Raw genomic sequence first — 21,170 nt, 5'->3', positions numbered from 1 at the left:
GCTTTCCATTGACGTATGGTTTGTTCGGATCGGACAATATTTGGCTATTTGAAAATCTGGAATCTGAGGGTGCAAAAAAATCTAAATATTGAGAAAATCGCCTTTAAAGTTGTTCAAATGAAGTTCTTAGCAATGCATATTACTAATCAAAAATGAAGTTTTGATATATTTACGGTAAGAAATAAAAAAAAAAATCTTCATGGAACATGATCTTTACTTAATATCCTAATAATTTTTGGCATAAAAGAAAAATGGATCATTTTGACCCATACAATGTATTTTTGGCTGTTGCTACAAATATACCCCAGCGACTTAAGACTGGATTTGTGCTCCAGGGTCACATATGCTGTTTTGCTGCAGTGGGCACAGAGTCAAATCCCAAATCAACTGAATGTTGCACTGGTTTCTAATACAGGGCTTGAACTGCTTCATTTCAGAGAGACGAAGATGGATTATTGGCAGAGATGTGGGGCCACAAAGCTAATTTTACTCCAAATCAAGCACATGGTGATGCAGTTAACAAATTTCTGCCTCTTTTTTTGGCATCTGGAAAGACTAAGTTATGCTACTCTTATTATGCCAGTGAATTTTGCATGAAAAAGGACCATTAGTGTCTTAAGAAAATGTTAAACTCTACATCTACCTGATTCACACAGAAACTGCTGCTATATTTCACAAATAATTACAAAGCACTGGCAAGTAACACACTGAATTAAATAAAAACTGAAATAGTATTTTATTGTAAAACGTACGTCAATATTCTTCCTTTTACTTTAGTTGACGTTATTAGAATCAATTAAAAACTCAATATGCCTTATGTGTGAAAAAGTCTTGAATTATATAACACTACATCAATTTTCTAAAAATATAGCACGTTTCTGTGTTTCAGTATATGATGAGGTCTGGATAGTTTCATTGTTTCAACATTTTCCTCAGAGTCCAGTATGATTTTACAACTCATTTTATGACTTCCTCCTTCCTGCTGCCACCCGTCACATTTTCTCTGTGTTTCTCCACATCTATAATGCATACGCGCCTCAGCCCGGACAAGTGCGCTTTTATGAGCCCGGACACTTCACAGCTTTCTGTCCCTACAAGAGTCAATACCTCACTACTCTCCAGTCGGCTCCCAGACACGACCACCTGCTCGTACCGTTAAAAAACGCCGCCTCATAAACGAAGAAAAAACAGCTAATTTCCCAAAGAGACCACAACTCAAGAAGGACAAGCACGCTTTCTAGAGCTACAGATAAAATAACGCACCCAAGAGCTGCATTAGACACTGCTTAAATCAGTTTTATTACAGATATTGACAAGGTCAAAGGGTTAGAGGCAATGCACACTGCAAAAATGGCTCATCTTACTTAGTATTTTTGTCTTGTTTCTAGTCAAAATATCAAAACATTCTTAAATCAAGATACTTTTACTAGATAAGCAAAATGACTTAAGATATTTCGTTTTGTTTCCAGGGGGAAAAAACTAAATTAAGTAAAATATTCAAGAGTATTACTTACCCCACTGGCAGATCATTTTACTTGTTTTAAGCAAAATGCACTTAATTTAGTTTTTTTTCCCCCTGGAAACAAGTTTCTTAAGTTTTATCTAGTAAAAGTATCTTGATTTAAGAATTTTTAGATATTTTAATTAGAAACAAGACAAAGATACTAAGTAAGATAAACCAATTTTTGCAGTTGCAAACTCACACAAACAGAGATATGAATGATATTATCTGGCTTGAAGGTGTATTAATTACTATAAATGGCTTCTGAAGTGTAAAACGAAGTGGACTACTCAGAAAGCACTACTTAGGTTCAAACCTGCACACTATAGTGCTCATTTATGACCAAAAGCCTCACATTGGTTCACTCAAAATTCAAATGGCTGAGGTATATTTTGGGTTCAGTACAAGTTAAGCTCAATTAACCACAGAAATGACTTGACTTGTCCCTCGTTTTCTTAAAAAATCTGTTACAGAGAGGCACTTAAAATGGAAGAAAATAGGGAAACTCTGCAAATATAGCTGACACATGACATACATAATTTGCATGTTAACATGACTTTAGCGTGAAAAAAATCACTTAAAACACTTCTGTTTAATCTAATATTACAACTTCGTTGCATAAGACAACATAACACTTAACACAACTACCTCTAAAACGACTGTAAAAATGAAAGGAACAACATTACAACTCTATAATAATAGACAAGCAATTAGGCTTCCCACTAAACCAAATTGTTATAAATTGAACAAAACCTCACAGGTTTGTAATTTTCAACTCAATAACTCAAATTAATTAAATTACTAATTAATAACGAATTGTCCAACTAGTCGACTTACATACCCAACCTTACATAAATACATATGTACGCTCATTTTAAGCGGTATATGCTAAACAGTAAATCTCAGCTCCTTGATTTTTATATCATAAAAAAGTAAACTACTGTATACTATTGTCAAGCAATATATAGCAATATAACAGCAATATAAAAGATCCTATTTTACCTGCAAACATACAGTATATCCATACAAAGCAATAGAGCAAATCTCGGTTGTGTGATTGTTTATATCGTATATATAACTATATATTGACCAGCTCTGTATAAAGTTGGATATATTATTTCCAACTTTATTCATATACAAGCAATATATGCTATACAGCAATTTTCAACTGCCTGATTTTCCCCCCATTGCAAAATGAAACTATATTATCATCCAGTTCTTTATATAAAGTTTACATAAGTATTTTCAACTTTATGCGCATACATACAGCACACTCACGCGGTGACATATATAATTTGTAGCAAATCTCAACTGCTTGATTGCATTGTTGCAAAATGTTAATTATATTCTCACGCAGCTCTAATCCGCTAAATGCAACTATAAGACATGACGATATTAGGAAATTATAAACATTAACATCATGATTTTCTGTAAAACTGTTTTATAATAAATAAATATTGTATATATATATATATTTTTTTTTTTTTTTTTTTTTTTTGTGGTAATCAACATTATTGCATTACCGTAGCGGACACTGTGGATTGAGTATTTCTTTAAATTCTGCTGGAAAAATTTGTGCCATGCTATTATCACACTAGCCTACGGAGCAGAGCGATGAACGAGGAGAAAATACCAGCAACAGTCTTTTAATTCTTCCAACACAGGGCAAACAGGAACACACATGTAGCATTATTGACGTAAGAGACCCAACAACACTAACAGAAAGGACAAGACCTTAAATACACAGACAATTAGGGAGGAAGACGAGACACACCTGGAATCAAATTAACAATCACCGTGAGGGAGAAACTGGGTCACAGGGAACACATGGGGAGCAAAACACACACAACACAGTCCACAATCCTGACAGCTAACAATTAGCACATTAAATAACTTATTCATTGATCAGTTTGTAGAAACAACACAAATCATCCTTACCGTACAGTCATGCCCTTACAACACAAGTCTATGGGACAAGCAGAAATTTCCAGCTCATATTATTGTTAATGCACTTATATTATTTGTTTCCATACAAACTTATGTGTTATGTGAGCTGTAAAGTTGTGCACATGATCTCTTTAGTGGTGGGACTGCTTTTGCTGGATAAACATCTGGTAATATAATACTGTAATAATTCCACTTTATGTACACGCTTTCTGGCATCCTTGTGTGTATTGTGCAAAAGTTACAAGATATTAAGGTTTACAAGGTCATGATGAGAACTGGTAACACTTTATGTCGATAGTCCACTTTAGACATTAAACTAACAGCAAGTAACTTTGCAACTACATGTCAACTAGCAGTGCTTAGAGTATTAGTAGACTGTCTGTGTTATCTTCTAACACTTTATTTTGATGGGTCCACAACATACAACATACTGACTATGAGAAACTTTGCAAGTATATGTCAACTTATTCTACTAACCCTAAACCTACCCTACTGAGAGTTAATAGACATGTAGTTGCAAATTAATGAGAATTAGTTGACATGTAGTTGACATGTAGCTACAAAGTTACTTATAGTTAGTAGAATGTCTAAAGTGGACTATCGGAATAAAGTGTAACCAATTATTTTATTTATTATTTATTATTTGAGTTTTAGTTATTTTAAGTACTGAATGAAAATGAGAAATAAAATACATTTTATTTTATTTTGGACTGTGTTTATTTTACGGTAAGACTTTACAATAAGATTCCATTTGTTAATATTAGTTAACTGCATTCATTAACATGAACTAGGAATGAAAAGTGCTTCTAAAGCATTTATTTTAGTGTTAATTTTAAGCTGTACCTGTTCATATTATGTAATGGATTTCAGCTCACATGAACTGACAATGAACTTTTGTACTTTTATTAACTGATGTTAAAATAGATTAATGAATACTGTAACAAATTATTTCTCATTATTAGTTGTTGTTAGTTAATGCATTAACTAATGGGACCTTATTGCAAAGTGGTCCCAAGTGATCCCTATTTTATTTTAAGCAACATTTATTTAAGGTTTTAGAATGAGTTAACTATAATAACCCTGCCAAGCATACAGATGACCATAAAAGCATAAAGTTTGCAGGACGCCTGAAACAAAGGCTTCTGAAGGCCAGTGAAATGCTCAGCAGTATATTTGATTGGTTTTGGCAGTGCTGATGTAAAAACACTTCCCTCCCATCACATCCACCTGCTGAACCTGACTGTTGGACAGCCTGTGCAGATGTGCTGTAATGAAGCACTCAGAAACACATCTGCTCCTGCTCAAAGATGGACTTGAATACATTTCTGCACATTTAGCAACACAAATGACATCAGACACCTTTAGCAGGTAATGGTGCAGAAAATGGCAAACGCGATCGTGATAGATGGTCAACGACAGTGTGAGTTAAGGTTCAATTTCAGTGCTTCAATTCAACCGGAACAAAAAGCATTTTATTTTTCTGAAATCTATTTAAAGGTGAAGTGTGTCATTTGTTTTTTTCTTATTTTACTTTAACCAATCTCTGTCTAATGTGCAGAATCAGCTATGTTTCTCTGTGGCATGTTTGTTAGAGCATCCTGACCGGCACAACATAGATGTGCTGCAGTGATGATTTTTGTAGACCAACCTAGCATCTCCCTGACAATGCTGATGAATTTTGAAGGCTAAATACAATCACCAGAAGTCAAATGCTATGTCATCATCTTTAAGCTTCTGATAACTCTTTCAGTCTTTACTTAAAATCATTTTTCCTGTGAGTTTGAGTTGGAATAGCTTGCAAAAGTGATGTATAACGTCCCCAGCGACCTCTGCGGTCCCATTAGCCACTTGTTAGCCTTTTTCAAGACAAGCAAAAGCTTAAAAATATCACAAGGGGTATTTTATATGGAAAGCCATTTCCACCAGAGAATAAAACAAATAAACAAGGTAATTGTGATTGTGAATTTATATCTGACAATTCGGACATTTTCTTTGAAATCTAAGTTTACATCTCGCAATTCTGTTAAGGAATAATAATAATAAAAAAAAGGTAATTGAGACTTTTCATCTCACAATTCTGAATTTTTTTCTCAGAATTGAGTTTATATCTTGCAATTCGAATTGTGAAGTGTGAACTCAGAATTGTGAGAAAAAATGTCACAATTACCCTTTTTTAATTTTTTTTTTTCATGGCAGAAATGGCCTTCCATAATTTCATGTCGTAGAATAAAACGTTAAAAAAATATCTTGAGCGTATGTTGACCACAGACCTTTTTTCAGGCATTTAACCAAAAACCTATTTCTGAAAGTGCTAAAATATCAACTTGTTTCCAGATTTGGCCAACAAAAACACATCGTGCCTGCAGCAGTGTATTATGGCATGAGTTTTGGATGACGCTGTCTGTGTAACCAACCAATGGCAGACATCATTTTTGCGATTGCATTTGAAGTTTTTAGTGCTGCAGAAATATACTTCTACTCAAGTATATAACACATTTAAGTAATAAATTCACATTTTCATGCTAATCATATTATCACTGTCATCACTGAAAATAGTTTTTTCTATCCTAATAACAGTAAAAGGTTCAGGTGACATGTCCAAAGATGACATTTTTCTATAAGCAGACAGCTAACAGCCGATTTCATGCTTACATTACAAGGTCAGTTTCCTTGACATGTTGACTTAAAGAAGAACATACAGAACATATAAGGCACATCCTGAGTTTAGTCTGTTGCAGGGATTTAAAGGGAGAGTTGATCCAAAAATAAAAATTCCATCATCATTTACTCACCCTCACGCCATTCAAAAACTGTGAAATAATAACACTTTCTTATATGATATGTGACCCTGGACCACAAAACCAGTCATAAGTGTCAATTTTTCAAAATTGAGATTTCTACATCATTTCTACAGCTTTCCATTGATGTATGGTTTGTTAGAATCTGACAATATTTGGAAAATCTGGAATCTCTTCTTCTTAGCCATGCATATTACTGATAAAAAATAAGTTTTGATATATTTACGGTAGGAAATTCACTAAATATCTTCATGGAACATGATCTTTACTTAATATCGTAATGATTTTTGGCATAAAATAAAAATGGATAATTTTGACCCATACAGTGTATTTTTGGCTATTGCTACGAATATACCCCAGCGACTTAAGACTGGTTTTGTGGTCCAGGGTCACATATGACGGTATTTTAAGAAATGCATGTTTGTTTGTTTTTTGGTCCATAGAATGAAAGTCAATGGTCACCAAAATGGTTTGGTTGCATAGATCTTTTGTTTTACATTTCAATTAAAAATAGTGTAGAATTTACATTGGAACAATTTTCACTCCGAAACTGCAAGTAAATTCCACAAATAATTACAAAGAAACTGCAAGTAACACAATGAATAAAACAAGAATATTTGAAGAAGTACGAGTGAAATTGTATTTTCTTGTAAAATGTACTCTAATGATCTTCTAATGACGATCTTTACAGTGTAAATGACAAAAAAGTTGTAATAACAGAAATGACATATAATGACAGAATTCTCTTCAGTTGACAGCCCTACTATCTACATGATATATTTTCCAAATCCATTAGTATGCTTGTTGGATGGATCAGCAATATCCAGCTGTTCTGTTTTCTTATTTTGCACATGGTAATATTGTGGGGAAATAGCTGTCCCTTTTCATCCGCAATGGCACTAACTATTAACGTCAGCACCTATTTCAGAGGCGTTCTGTCTCTATTATAGGTCACTGCTGTGAGCCGTGTGTTTAGATGCTAATACAATGAAGCGTTAAGCCTCGAGTATCTTCTTTGTGTGCTTTTCAGCCAGAAACGTCGACACGAGCTTCAACACCAACCAAACTTGACATCACAATTCCCATTAACCACACACATCGCTCGCTTGCCTTTTGGTTGAATCTGCTTGAGACAATCGGTTTGGACTTATTTCACACTCTGAATGCACGGTTTGTGTTGTTTGTCTGCTTTTACAGGTGGAATGAGAAAGCCATCAAATTGAGCATCAGCATTGGTTAGATCATCAATACAGATCTACATGCCATATACTGTGTGTAAACTTTAAAAATTGGCTCTTCAAGTAAATCCACCAATTTGAGTGACTTTACCCCTCCACATTCATATTTGGGGTTTTTATGAAAGGCTTTTCAGATGAGAAAGTTGAAAGAGCAAACACTAATGAAGCACAGATGGCCAGAAGACACAAAGGACAGGTCTTTCTTCCCTCAGCATTATCCAGCACAAACAACAGCAGCGTTACTAGGAGAGAGTTGTGGCAAAACAACCGCGAAAAGGTCCTGAATGACTTTCATTATCATTTGGTCAGAGACATGAAAAGGAGACATGAAACAAGGGCCTTTTTTGGAAAAATAATAACAAAGGCTTTTCATGCATATACAGAAAGCCAACACAAATGCATCCAGCTATGCCCAAGTCATTTCTGGTGATTTTGTTTGAAGAGTTCAGCTGGAAGATAGATATGATTTCTAAAGCAATTCTTTGCCATCATGTGATTAGACAGAAGCATTCTGACGCAGGCTATTCTGCTGTAATACAAAGCCAGCGCAGAGTCTGACCGAGCACGGCTCTTTCTGCCATTACTCAGTCTGCTTTTCTCTGAGAGCTGTCTGAGAGACCGTCTAAAGGAGATGCTTTATTTTGTAATGGAACAAGCCTGGTGATGGACTAGCTACCTGCTGCTCTACAGAAAATGAGCCAAGCTAAGCTAAACTGAAATCTCCTCTTCAGAGAAAGAAGCTTGGTACATTTAAGTATCATTTTACTTCAACACTAAACTCTAAAACTTCGTGAGTAGCGGTCTTTTAAGAGTTACAATTGATTTCAACACAGGATCAATGCAATAATAATAAATGACATTAAAGTATATTTTAGTTTATCATAAATGCTTGTAAGTACAATACACTTTCAGCATATTTCATATTATGAAAGTACATACAAAGTTTTATGAAACAGGTTTTGCTTAATTATAATATATTATGTATGTAATTGTTAATTTAACTGCAATAAACATCCGAAAATATTCCATTCAGTTCATATTTAAGTATATTCGTGACCCTGGACCACAAAACCAGTCATAAGGGTCAATTTATCGAAACTGAGATTTATGAGCTTTCCATTGATGTATGGTTTGTTAGGATAGGACTAAATTTGGCCGATATACAACTATTTGAAAATCTGAAATCTGAGGGTGCAAAAAATTTGAAATATTGAGAAAATCGCCTTTAAAGCTGTCTAAATGAAGTTCTTAGCATATTACTAAACAAAAATTAAGTTTCAATATATTTACGGTAGGAAATATAAAAACATCTTCATGGAACATGATCTTTACTTAATATCCTAATGATTTTTGGCATAAAAGAAAAATCGCTATTGCTACAATATACCTGTGCTACTTATGACTGGTTTTGTGGTCCAGGGTCACATTTACATAATAACTTTTTTTCTAAGTATGTGCAAAAGTGTTGTTATTTTTCAAAAGGGTAAACAAAGTTTGGGTAAATTTGCCAATTTTTTAAAGCCATTTTGTAGATACTTTTCAGTAGGCTTACTGAAATAATTATGTTTATAATCAACATTTCTCTTGCTTTGTCTGCCTTGGAGTTTGTTGAAATGCATTCTGGGATGGTCTTCTCTGCAAAGAATAGACAATAATATACGGTCACACTTTATTTTAAGGTCCAATTCTCGCTATTATCAAACCATTAACTACGACTTTTGCCTCAAACTCCTAATTTGCTGCTTATTAATTGTTAGTTGTAAAGTTTAGGTATTGGGTATGATTAAGGATGTAGGATATGGTCATGCAAAATACGTGCTTTATAAGCTCTAATAAACAGCCAATATATTAATAATATGCATGCTAATAAACAACTAGTTAATAGTGAGAATTGGTCCCTATACTAAAGTGTTACCAAATATAAAATATGGATGCAAAGAATATAGATAGATAGATAGACAGACAGATAGATAGATAGATAGATAGATAGATAGATAGATAGATAGATAGATAGATAGATAATTTTGGATTGTGCTTTGGCTTACCATTACAACAAAATGCTAAATAAGCATTAAGTGAACTAAGTGAACCATTAGCAATTTAAAGAATGCAGAGTCACTGTAGTTTTATCCTCCAGCTCTTTATTTTAGACTTGTCCTGTGACATTAATTAAAGAATATAATGTTTAAAGTGATATTTTGTTACCCCGAATGCAAGCGTATTGATTTATTAGAGCAGATAATTAGCCTTACATTTGGCCCCACAGTTACAGCCAATCCCCTGATAACTGAAAGGCCTCCAGCACTATTTCCCCATCCAGCTCTACATACTGGTGAACATGCTTTAATTACAGAGTTTGCTCTCTTGGTGCCGCTTCAAGTGTGACAATATGATTTATGTGCTCCTCATTGTAAAATCCTGATAAGCAATTATGAAGGAAAAGGTTATTTTGTTTATGTTCTGGGCGGATACAATTGTTGAAATCGCGTCGAGTTGGGGAGCGGATGAATGAGGTGCACTTTACTATCAGCGATCTCTTTGTCTGTGATCAAATACATTATCAGCTTGTCTTTGCACCACAGATAGTCTCCTGTAGCTCATCTATCATTTAAGCTGGTGACACCTCGTTTAATGAAGCCGCCACTAACAAGACGAGGTCAGCACTTTCAAGCTTCACCTGCAGATAACAGGAAGCTCCTGAAATTTACCTGGGATACAATTAAGACGCGCTTTTCCTCTGCAACTTTAAATGGAGATGCAAGAAGTTTAGTTAGAGCTAAACAAAACAAACAAGCAAGCTAAAGAATGATAAGCACATTGAAGAAAAAAAAATCCTACATAAATGTGAGCTCATAAATATTGGATGCTGTGCATCTTCCTGTTATGAATAATCATACAGTATGCCGGTGCAGGATTAGTTGGCATAATTTTTCCACATTTAGTTCATTAATTAAAGTCATGAAATGCTGATGGTGGATATTTGCCTGTATTGTTTCGATGAAAAATAATGAATTACGGGCGGAAAGCCTCGCGTCTGTAATCATCCGCGTGCACCGCTTCATCTTCAAAGCTATGAAGTGAAAATGGGATTTAAGAAGAGAAAAAAAAAAAAATGTATGAGAAACAATGTCACTAATTGCTAAGTCTTTTAACAAAGCTTCCCACATCAAAAAAAAAAAAAGATTATTAACCGAATGTGAGGTTTAGTCACATCAGCCAGATCTGCAAAAGAAAACAGTATGTATAAGCAAATGAGTGTTACTACAAATATGAACCATTTAAACAAATGTAATTTTACTGCAGTAAAATAATGAGCATATATACAGATATACAAATACAAACAGCATAAAAAAGTATATGCATTGTTTTCCGACACTTAATGTATTATAGTTTAAATTTTGATTAAATGCAATTAGCTGACTAGAAATTTATGTTTTTGATCCACTTTAGTAGAACTTACATTAATTTTATAATTACTTCTATTGTCTTTGAAATATGTTTAAAATGTAAAGGCACCTATGGTAAACTAAAATGTTCTTTAATGTAATTTCTATTGCAACTTGTATGCAATATATTTGTAATTATTATGGTGTAACTGAGCACTGAGAACTGAGATGTCATGAAACATCCTCCTGTTTACAGCTCTGTGGTCTCTCCTGACTGAGGTCTGAGACATCTAAGATCTAAGAGAATGATCACTTTAGGTACTTAAGAGAAAAGGTCAGGCCTCTATATACAGTGTCAATTCTCAGGCCATCCACCCATCCTACAGCTGGCTGGCTTATTCTGTCTTCTTTCTGTTTGCATTCATCTTTCTATCTACTTTCAGTTTTCTTAATATTGCACAAACAGTAATAATCTGAAATGAATAAATCTGAAAATAACTGGTAATGTTATTGTCATTTAATGTGAGTACTTAGTTTCCTTCCCTTTTTGCTCTGCACCACAAAAATGCTCAGTCACCCACTATGACTATTCATTTTATGCATCATATTCAAAATAAGCCTGCATTTGACTTTTTGCCATTTCCTGTTAACTAGTTTCCAAGCTTACAAGCTAAACTTTCACCATGAAGCGTGAAGTGCATGCCAGCTTAAAGGGTTAGTTCACCCAAAAATGAAGATTTAGTCATCCAAGCTTCATGAGTTGGTTTCTTCCTCAGATTTGGAGAAATGTACATCACTTGCTCAGCAATGGATCCTCTGCAGTGAATGGGTGCCGTCAGAATGAGAGTCCAAACAGCTGATAAAAACATCACAATAATCCACACGACTCTACTGAAGCAAAAGCTGCATGTTTGTAGGAAACAAATGCACCATTAAGACATCTTTAAAAGATCACTTCTGATCAAAATATGAGTCCATAATACATAATATTGCTTTCTCCAGTGATAAAGTCCATCCACTGTTGTCCTCTCACATCAAAATCCACCGACATGTTTGTTTAGATCTGTTTTGGACTGTTTTCCTTGATCTGTGCAGATTTCTCTCCTAAATCAAACGAGATGATTTTCCACCGGAGAAGCAATATTATGGAAAGAGGACTTGTATTTTAGTTGAAAGCAACAATATGAAGTCATAAATGAATTTATCATGGAATTGTTTCATTAAAGAAAGTAATTTGTGTTTTACAAAATGTTAATTGATGGTGTGGATTATTGTGATGTTTTTTTCAGCTGTTTGGACTCTCATTCTGACGGCACCCATTCACTGCAGAGGATCCACTGGTGAGTAAGTGATGCAATGCTACATTTATCCAAATCTGAGGAAGAAACCAACTCTACATCTTGGATGGTCTGAGGGTGAGTAAATATTAAGCAAATTTCCATTTTTGGTTGAACTATACCTTTAAGTTGTTTGTAAATAATTCAAGGTCGTATTATAATAATGTTAACAAAATTCTACATTTATGTTGCATATTACATAGAAAAGCAAATATAAACACTTTATATGAATAAATGAATTATAAATGAATAAATTTATATCTCTTTTTCACCCACACCCATCATTAATTGCTCCACTCTTTTGTTTCTTCATTGGACAGCTGATGTAGAAGCAGCTCTGCTGCAAGACTGAGTCTGAGATTCATTGCAAAAAGCAATTAAATGTCTATTGGTAAGTATGTCACATGAACAAAGACTGTCAAATTCGCCCCCTTGTTTTCATGGCTATAGTACATAATAACCTTATGTTTCCAGCTGAACATGTTATTCTTGCATGTGCTCTGCTGATAATGGTTACCTTGTGAACACACGGGTGAGTGCTGGCACACCTTAACACACTCTCAAATATTCACAGGACATGAGATACTGGGACTGAACAAGCTCTGCTGATTTCATATGGGAGTCTGGAGTCTAGAAAGTTTGGCACATGTTTGCTGTATTGTTTACTTGTTATGGTTTGTGCCAAAACCCATTTGTCACCAGCATAATACATTTTAATAAAAGCAATGCATTAAAATTTAAATCAACATTACAGAAAGCCCTTTGGAGTCTTAAATTCAAAACTTGACATGCCTTGGCTGAACAGCAACCTTGTAACCTGAGGCACAAGTCGAGTTTTGATCATGACTTGAGATTTGACTGACTTGAAACAAAAAAATAATATGTGCTGAATCAGAGCCACCGACTGACAGAAATTCCCTGCACTGGGATCAAACCCAACTGAATAATGCAAAATACTAAATGTGAAGCAAGTAGCAGTGGCATGAACTCAGATTACAGACATTTAAAGCAACAGCACATTATCATGATGACCTGCATCTTAAAGGGTTAGTTCACCCCAAAATGAAAATGCTGTCATTAATTACTCACCCTCATGTCGTTCCAGACCCTTAAGACCTTCGTTCATCTTCGGAACACAATTTAAGATATTTTTGATGAAACAGGAGAGCTATCTGACCCTCCATAGACAGCAACACAACTGAAATGTTCCCAGGTCCAGAAACGTAGTAAATACGTAGTAAAGACATCAGTGGCTCAACTTCAGTTTTGCGACGCTACGAGAATACTGTTTTTTGCGCAAAGAAAACAAAAATAACATAAATTACTCAACTATTCTTCTCCCCCGAGTTGCGTCTTCCACCATTTTAGAAAGTATCACAACACATACACACGCTTTCGCCTAAGTGTAAACAACGCTTATTACGCAGATTGCGTTCATGTGCACGCTTTCCCCCCGAACGTAAACAACACTGATTACGTCAAATACGTTCTTAGGTACTCTCCAAAATGGCGGAAGACATAACTCAGGGGAGAAGAATAAAGAACAGTAAATTATGTTATTTTTGTTTTCTTTGCGCAAAAAAAAGTATTTTCGTAGCGTCGCAAAACTGAAGTTGAGCCACTGTTGTCTTTACTATGTTTCTGGACCTGGGAACATTTCAGTTGTGTTGCTGTCTATGGGAGGGTCAGATAGCCCTCAGAGTTAATCAAAAATATCTTAATTTGTGTTCTGAAGATGAACGAAGGTCTTAAGGGTCTGGAACGACATGAGGGTGAGTCATTAATGACAGAATTTTCATTTTGGGGTGAACTAACCCTTTAATTAGGACATTTATCCAAAAATCATATAAAACCTTGATGTGCAGTTCAGTTTGAGTATCTGAAGCCACGACAGATAAAGGTGCCTATATTCACAACAAACACGAGCAAACTGCTCAACACTCAATCTCTGGAAACACAAGCACTAAACCAGAGTCATAACCTTCTGCTTTTATCCAGCTCTCAAGGGATGGAGGGTAGAACAGAGATGAAGCACATTCTGAAGTTTGAGAGTTCAGAGATATTTGAAGATCACTGCACTTTTATTTGACTTCTGCTGTCTGCAGGAGAACAAATCCCAATTGAAGGGCTGCCAATCGAGATTGTGAGGTGAGGTGATGTGTCTGTGTGTCCAAATGTGCTTCGATTATATATAAGCACTCCTGGTTTTCAACATTTTATGAAAGCAGTATTTAGCTAAATGAATGAATGAATACATTTCTATAACATAATTTTTAAATAAAAGTGTGTGCAACCATGTAAGTGTTTTGTTTTGATTACTTAGTATTTAGCAAAATATTTTTTTTAATAAATAATTAAATGATAAAAAACATTGTAAGTAAAAAATACAAAAAATATAAATTGCAAATATATATTTTTAAATAAAGAAATAATGTGTGCAATCATGTATGTGTTTTGCTAGTCTACAGTTACAGAGGGAATAAGCACTCCTGTTTTCCATCATTATATGAAAGTAGTACTTTGTAAAATAAATAAATGAATCAATATTTATTTATTAATAAATAAATGAAAATGTATGTTTTGCTAATCTTTGATTACCGTGTGGAATGAATGAATAAATAAATAACATATGCATGCATTTTTTAAATATTATTTTAATTAAAAAATGTAATATTATTTGTTAAATAAATACATAAATAAAGAAATGTCTAGGTGTTTTGCTAGTCTTCGATTACTGAGGAGGTAAGGACTCCTGTTTTCCCTCATTATATGAAAGATGTATTTTGTAAATAAATAAATATATAAATACATTTTAATAAATAAATAAAAATGTGTTTGTGCAAACCTATAAGTGTTTTGCTTGTCTTTGATTACTGAGTGGGCTGAATAAATAAACAAATGTTTAAAAATGAACAAATAAATACATACAAAACAAATACATTAATTAATTTTTTTAAATGAATAAATACACAAACCTGACAGATTATTATCACAGATCTTTGTCCCTCTGAACTTAATTTCATCCTCAGACCTCTGTTATAAGCCTTTAAGTCTCTAACAAAGACATGTCAAAGACAAAGGCCACAAGTGAGCGCACTGCACCGCCGCGGCTGCAATGTTCTCGGTGTTAATGGTTGGCGCCGCTGTTAATTTGACACGGGATTTTTATGAGTCCCTGAATCACTCTCATGAAGTGTGTGTGTGTGTGTGTGCATATACACCTGTGTGAGCGCAGGTCAACCGGACAGCATTTATCTTCACCGACACACTGATTAGATGCGACCTCTTGTCGTCTGTGCTATTGTTTCACAGCACTAATAGCTTTAATGTTCAAATGAGCCCTGATCTAGGGTCAGTGACGCCTCTGAGCTCATAAGTGAGATCAGGGCTGAAACATTTACTGAGACTAGCTGTCTGTGATTGGGGTTAATGCAAATATCATTATGTCACAGAGACAAGGAAGTGCGTCTTTCAGACTAAGCAAAGAAAAAGGTGTTGGCATTTAGAGTGGCATTAGATAAGACAGTGTGATATAATCCTAAAACGCTAAAGTGTTTGACGTTTCATAAACAAAAAGAAGCACTCCGATAATAAGATCCATTGTTCAGCCGACATCCTATTAGCTCTAATACTGACAGTAAATGAGCCATTGAAATGAACCCACAGAGATGTGGAAAAATACAACCTGGAAAATGAAGCATTTTAAAAGCAAACTGGGTTTGGATTGCAGGGCGTACAATTGTTGGACGGAGTCTGCGCTCGCAAGAGGTGCATTTAATCACCAGAGCAAGAGAGAGTAATGATCTCTGGCCTCTGATCTGATGTCTGAAGACTCCCATAGTAATGGAACAGCGTGATATCATAGTGTGAAGGATGACTCTGTAAATCTCTACGTCTACGTTTGAAAATAGCGTTTTCGTTTCAAAACAACCCAAACTACAGTAGTGTTTTTAAGCATTCTCCAAAAGTTGCTTGTCCACACTGAAAAGCACTAAAAACTTACTTCGTATGCGTAAAACGCAATAAAAGTTCACTGGGATGATGCAGAGAGACCAGATGTAATAAAGTAACATAAACGCTATTCTTTTGCAATCTTGTGCAACTAAATAATCAAAAATAAATAAATAAATACAAACAAACAAACAAACGTGTGCATGCAACTCTGCATGTGTTTTCCTTTGATTACACAGTGGCTATTTAGCAAAATATTTAACAAAAACATTTTACAAAATAACTTTTCTTAAATAAAAAATAAATAAATAAACATGTGCATGCAACTGTGCAGGTGTTTTTCTGAATGGGTACTTAACAAAATGAAATATTTAAATGAAAAATGAAATAAAATATGTAAATATTTTGTAAAATATTTGAAATATTTCAATAAAAATATAACATAGTTTATTTTATTATTATTATTTAATAATAATATTTATATATATTTATTTAATATTATATACTATTATTATAATTTCCCCCCTCCCCCCTAAATAAATAAACGCTTGTGCAACCATTTGATTACTGAGGGGGGTAAGCACTTATTTTTAATCATTGTAGGACAGCAGTATTTTGTAAAACAGATAAATAAATACTCCATACTAGAGTTTCTAAGCTAATGTCAGAAAGTGCTAAAAGGTTACTGCACATACGTAAAATGTCATAAACACTCAGTGACATGATACTGAGAGGCCAGAAGTAATAAAGTTCTCAAGCTATTCTTCTGGCACGATCATTTTAATAGCAAAATATCCCACTACTGGTACATCCAGGTTGCACTCAATCGCCATTTCATCTAAAACACAATTGTCCTCATATTTTGATGCCATCCAAAGATGACTGCAAATTGTCTGCCATCTTTGCATGAAGATTGTAAAAAGTAACAACTTTAGATCAATACAACACAAGAATGTATTTTCTGTAAGTTCAATTAACAGCTTGCTATACAACACTGAATAAGGAAATGTAGACAAATTTGCTTAATGCCCCGTTACTTTGCAATACAAATCACAGACATACTGTATATCAATATCTTCATTATACATGCGCTATTTACGCTTTTTCTAATGATATTTCAGTTCATAATATTAGATTAAATTTAGCAATTTTTGACCAAATCATGCATGCCTACACAACAACAGAAAGTGTGCCAACATTTTCTTTGGCTTTCTTTTTTCTTCTGTGGAACACAAAAACAGCTACGCTGTATTAGAAGTCCTCTATGAAGATTTTCAGACTGTGCACATTTGAATTTCCTGTTTTGGTGAAGTTAATGCTCAGTTTTGCACTTTCAGTGAGCAGGATTGTCGCTTTGGATTGAAGTGTCTGCTAAATGAATAAATGAATAAATGTAAATGTATTTAATGTACAGCTACATTATGTGTTCGATGGGGTGTTGTTTTGAGCTGAAGGAGAATAAACTTTGACGTTTCTACTTCTTTGATAGTTAAAGCAAGAAAATAAATATGTTTTGTAAATATTTTCAACTGCTGGATAACTGCACAAGTTTCCATGGGGAAAATTCATATTATTGAAAGAAATGCAGAAAGCATGAGAACTGAGCAAGAATTACTGAGCGGGTCAACTTTTAATCAGACGAGTTGTCTGTTTATTATTATTATTATTATGTTTTTAGATAATTGTTGAATCAATGATTATTCAGTAACACTTCACGATAAGGTTGGATTAACATAAACTAACAAGGGGCAATTTGTTATACAGTAGCTATTTATGAATTTTTGTTAACATTAGTTAATAAAAATACAACTGTTCATTGTTAGTTCGTGTTAGCTCAAGTCCATTAAATAATAACAGCAACAGATACTTTCTGATAACAAACAACTTTTGATTTTAATAGCCTAATGTATTTGTAAATGCTAAAATGTACATTAACTAAAATGAATACAAGTATTTTTATTGTTAGTTCATTTTGGAGCTCACTAATGTTAACAAACGGAACCTTATTGCAAAGCGTCGCAGATTATTCCATTAATCTGCCATTTCTTTTACTTTAAGCCTATAGTTAAAACAGAGTCTCTCCCAAAACACTTTCAGATCTAATGCATGCCCATCTGGCTCTTCAAACACACGACTCCTGACAGCTTCACATAAACACTTACAAATTGTCTCCAAAGCTACATTGCTACTGCATCCACAATCCTTTCATCTGTCTTTCCTTGTACATCCATATATTCCCAACTTCCGAACAATTACTTTATTCATCTAGAAACATATTTGTCACTCTGACAGGACATCAGACAACTCTCGAAGCGAAGCCCGTCTCTCTCTCTCTCTCTCTCTCTCTCTCTTACCCTCTGAGAAGCTGATAAGCCCCAGCAGATGAAGCAGCTTGAGCGAAGCGCACACGATCACCACGATGCCGAGCGTCTGCAGACCCTCCGATTCCCACATGGTGCTCACGGCGACCCCCTGCTCCTGCTCCTGCTCATGCCACCTGCCTGACTCTCCTGACCCCGCGCCAAACCCCTCCTCGCTCCGGTTCGCTCCCGCCGCCGGCGCGCACCGGCCGGGCAGCCCGAGGCACCCACGTGGCGCTGCGCTCCAGTCCCGCTGCAAATCCAGTCTGGGAGGCTGAGCTTCACCACTCGGGGTCCGAGTCTCCCCACACAGAAGAGTCAGAGATGCGAGTGTAAGTTTGCAATGTGAGGGTTCAGTAAGGAGAGGAGGGTGCAGAGACAGAGAGAGAGAGAGAGAGAGAGAGAGAGAGGTGAGGGGAGGGAGGGAGGGAAAGGAAATGAGGAGACCGGTGCGAAATTATAGAAGAAAAGTGTGAAGGAAAAGTAATATTCAGGCGCTTTCTCTTCCTGTCCTCACTTCCTTCGCTTAAAACCAGTTTAATCTAATTTACACCACTGATACAGACCGGCATGTCACATGACCTGTACTTCAGTACAACATGCTGTTTAAACCAGAGCAAAAATCAATGCATAATGAATTCATCCTTTAAACGCTTTGACTGTGCATTTATTTGCACGATGTCTATACTCTAAGGAAACCTATAGCATTGATTACACGATTGAAGAGGAAAGTCAATAAACAGCTAAAGTGCACTCACTAAATGAGCCTTAAAGGGACGGTTCACATTAAAATTCTGCAATTATTTATTCACTCTCACAGATTGCCGTTATTGTTTTCACTATGGTGCTTTTTTCCCCCCATACAAGTTTGGCAACCACAGGCTATAAAACTCCATAAAAGCAGTCCGTTATGACTCGAGCAATATTTCAATTCCTTTGGAAGTCATAGTTTTTTCATAGTTTTGTGTGAGAAGGTTTCTGAATCGTAAATCAACATTCACTCTCAAAACAAATCAAACATAAATCTCGTAAACGTACGCTTAATTTTATTGAATGTGCACTTCAATCTTAAAATCATTTTATAATCTGCATCTGTACTGTACTTGCAGATTATATAATATTATTGAAATAAAACAGCTGTCTAACACATTTTTTAATGAGAACTTATACTTTGAAATCATTGTTTTAATTCTCTTTACATACTAATTCACATTCAAAGTACTCAATTATAATGTTCAATTTAGTGTTATATTCAAAATATACTGTGTTGCAAGTTTATCATTACAAATGTGCAAATATATACACAGGACACAAATTTCAGTAAAGTGATATTAAAGAATATTTTAATGATCTTAAATGCTTGTTGGCAGGACACTTTAACAATATTTCGAAAACAGTGGGGGTAATTATGAAATTACATATACAAATGTACTTAAATCCTACTTAAGTGGGTCAAAAAAAAATGATGATAAATTCTGCTAATTGCTTTTAATAAAAATTAAAAATATAATACAATTTCATTTGCAATTAACATGCAAATAAATGTCTGAAAACATTACATTCAGCTCACACTTAAGTATATATAAATTAAAAAATATATATATATATATATATATATATATATATATATATATATATATATTTCTATAGTATTCTTTTTAAAAGAAGTGCTTTCACAAGGGTAATGAAAGGCCCATGTGGAGATTCTTCACAATTACAAAAACATCAGCATGAAGGTATGGAATAAAGGTTGAAAAATAATGAAACAAAAGTAAACTAAACATAATTCAGTGCAAAACTCTTTATAGCTTAGAACAACTACTTTTGAGCAGTCATTCAAAGAGAGTGGTCTATATTTACAACAGCACATTCTAGCATCTTAAAAGCCACTGTCAATGCTGCTTCCCTAAAAATGCATGACTACTGCCACCTTCTGGCCCATGATATCAGCCAATGCTTTGATCTTTAGTTGAGAGATGTCACCGGATTGTAACATGACACTAACACTTCAGTTTCACAGTCTTACAAGATTTGCATTCATTATCCAGCATAATTCATAAACAGCGCCATTTGCATGTATTACAGTTAATTCAGCCAAATCTCTAACTGCTTAAAGGTCTCGTACCAAATGATTTTATTCCTTTTTTGGAGCAAATAATTTAGTGTAGGGTTATTAATGTCGCTCATGTAATTATGCAGATTATGCCTACAGCCATTTTTAATTTTGCTCATTGTGTTTTCCCCTCTCCATCTGCCTATAATAGCTTAGTTTTATTAAAACTATGACACTAGCCTTTGGGAATCATTTCGCAACTCACAGTTTCTGCCCAAAAGGTTAAAAAAATGCATATGCAATGTTAAAAATTGTGATATACAACAGACATAAATGAATTCAGCATGCACTTCATTGACAGCTATGGCCATCGCCTCCTGTTCTGTGTTGTCTCTCTGTGACATCTTTAAAGGTGACGTAATATGTCAGAGAGTGTTGATGGAGAACCCTTACTGGGTCGATTTCTTATCTCTGTCAAGCAAAGGATGTGTCTCAGATGTGAATGCTCTTTGTTCTTCGATTTCTGTGGGTTATAAAATCGATTTTGGCCAGAGATTACGTATTTCCATTTTACGGTCAAAGCCTCTCTGTCCTGTGGG

At 34.7% G+C, this 21,170-nt stretch overlaps 1 protein-coding gene across 6 annotated transcripts in view; it reads right to left on the bottom strand.

The window, feature by feature from the left end:
* The window catches only part of kcnip4a (potassium voltage-gated channel interacting protein 4a), a 215,073-nt gene that overhangs the window by 27,209 nt on the left and 166,694 nt on the right, over positions 1 to 21,170 (bottom strand). Inside the window, exon 1 of one of the 6 annotated variants that reach the window (XM_058781417.1) lies at positions 18,513 to 18,860. The exons of the other annotated variants lie outside the window; for them this stretch is intronic. Coding sequence (XP_058637400.1) covers positions 18,513 to 18,612 — 100 coding nt within the window. The 5' untranslated portion in view covers positions 18,613 to 18,860. Of the gene's footprint in view, positions 1 to 18,512; positions 18,861 to 21,170 lie in introns of those variants that run through there. 6 annotated transcript variants of the gene reach the window in all.

This window comes from Onychostoma macrolepis, chromosome 07 (assembly GCF_012432095.1).
Source record: "Onychostoma macrolepis isolate SWU-2019 chromosome 07, ASM1243209v1, whole genome shotgun sequence".
In the NCBI taxonomy this organism is placed as follows: Eukaryota; Metazoa; Chordata; class Actinopteri; order Cypriniformes; family Cyprinidae; genus Onychostoma; species Onychostoma macrolepis.
This window is presented reverse-complemented; position numbering and strand designations above follow the sequence as displayed.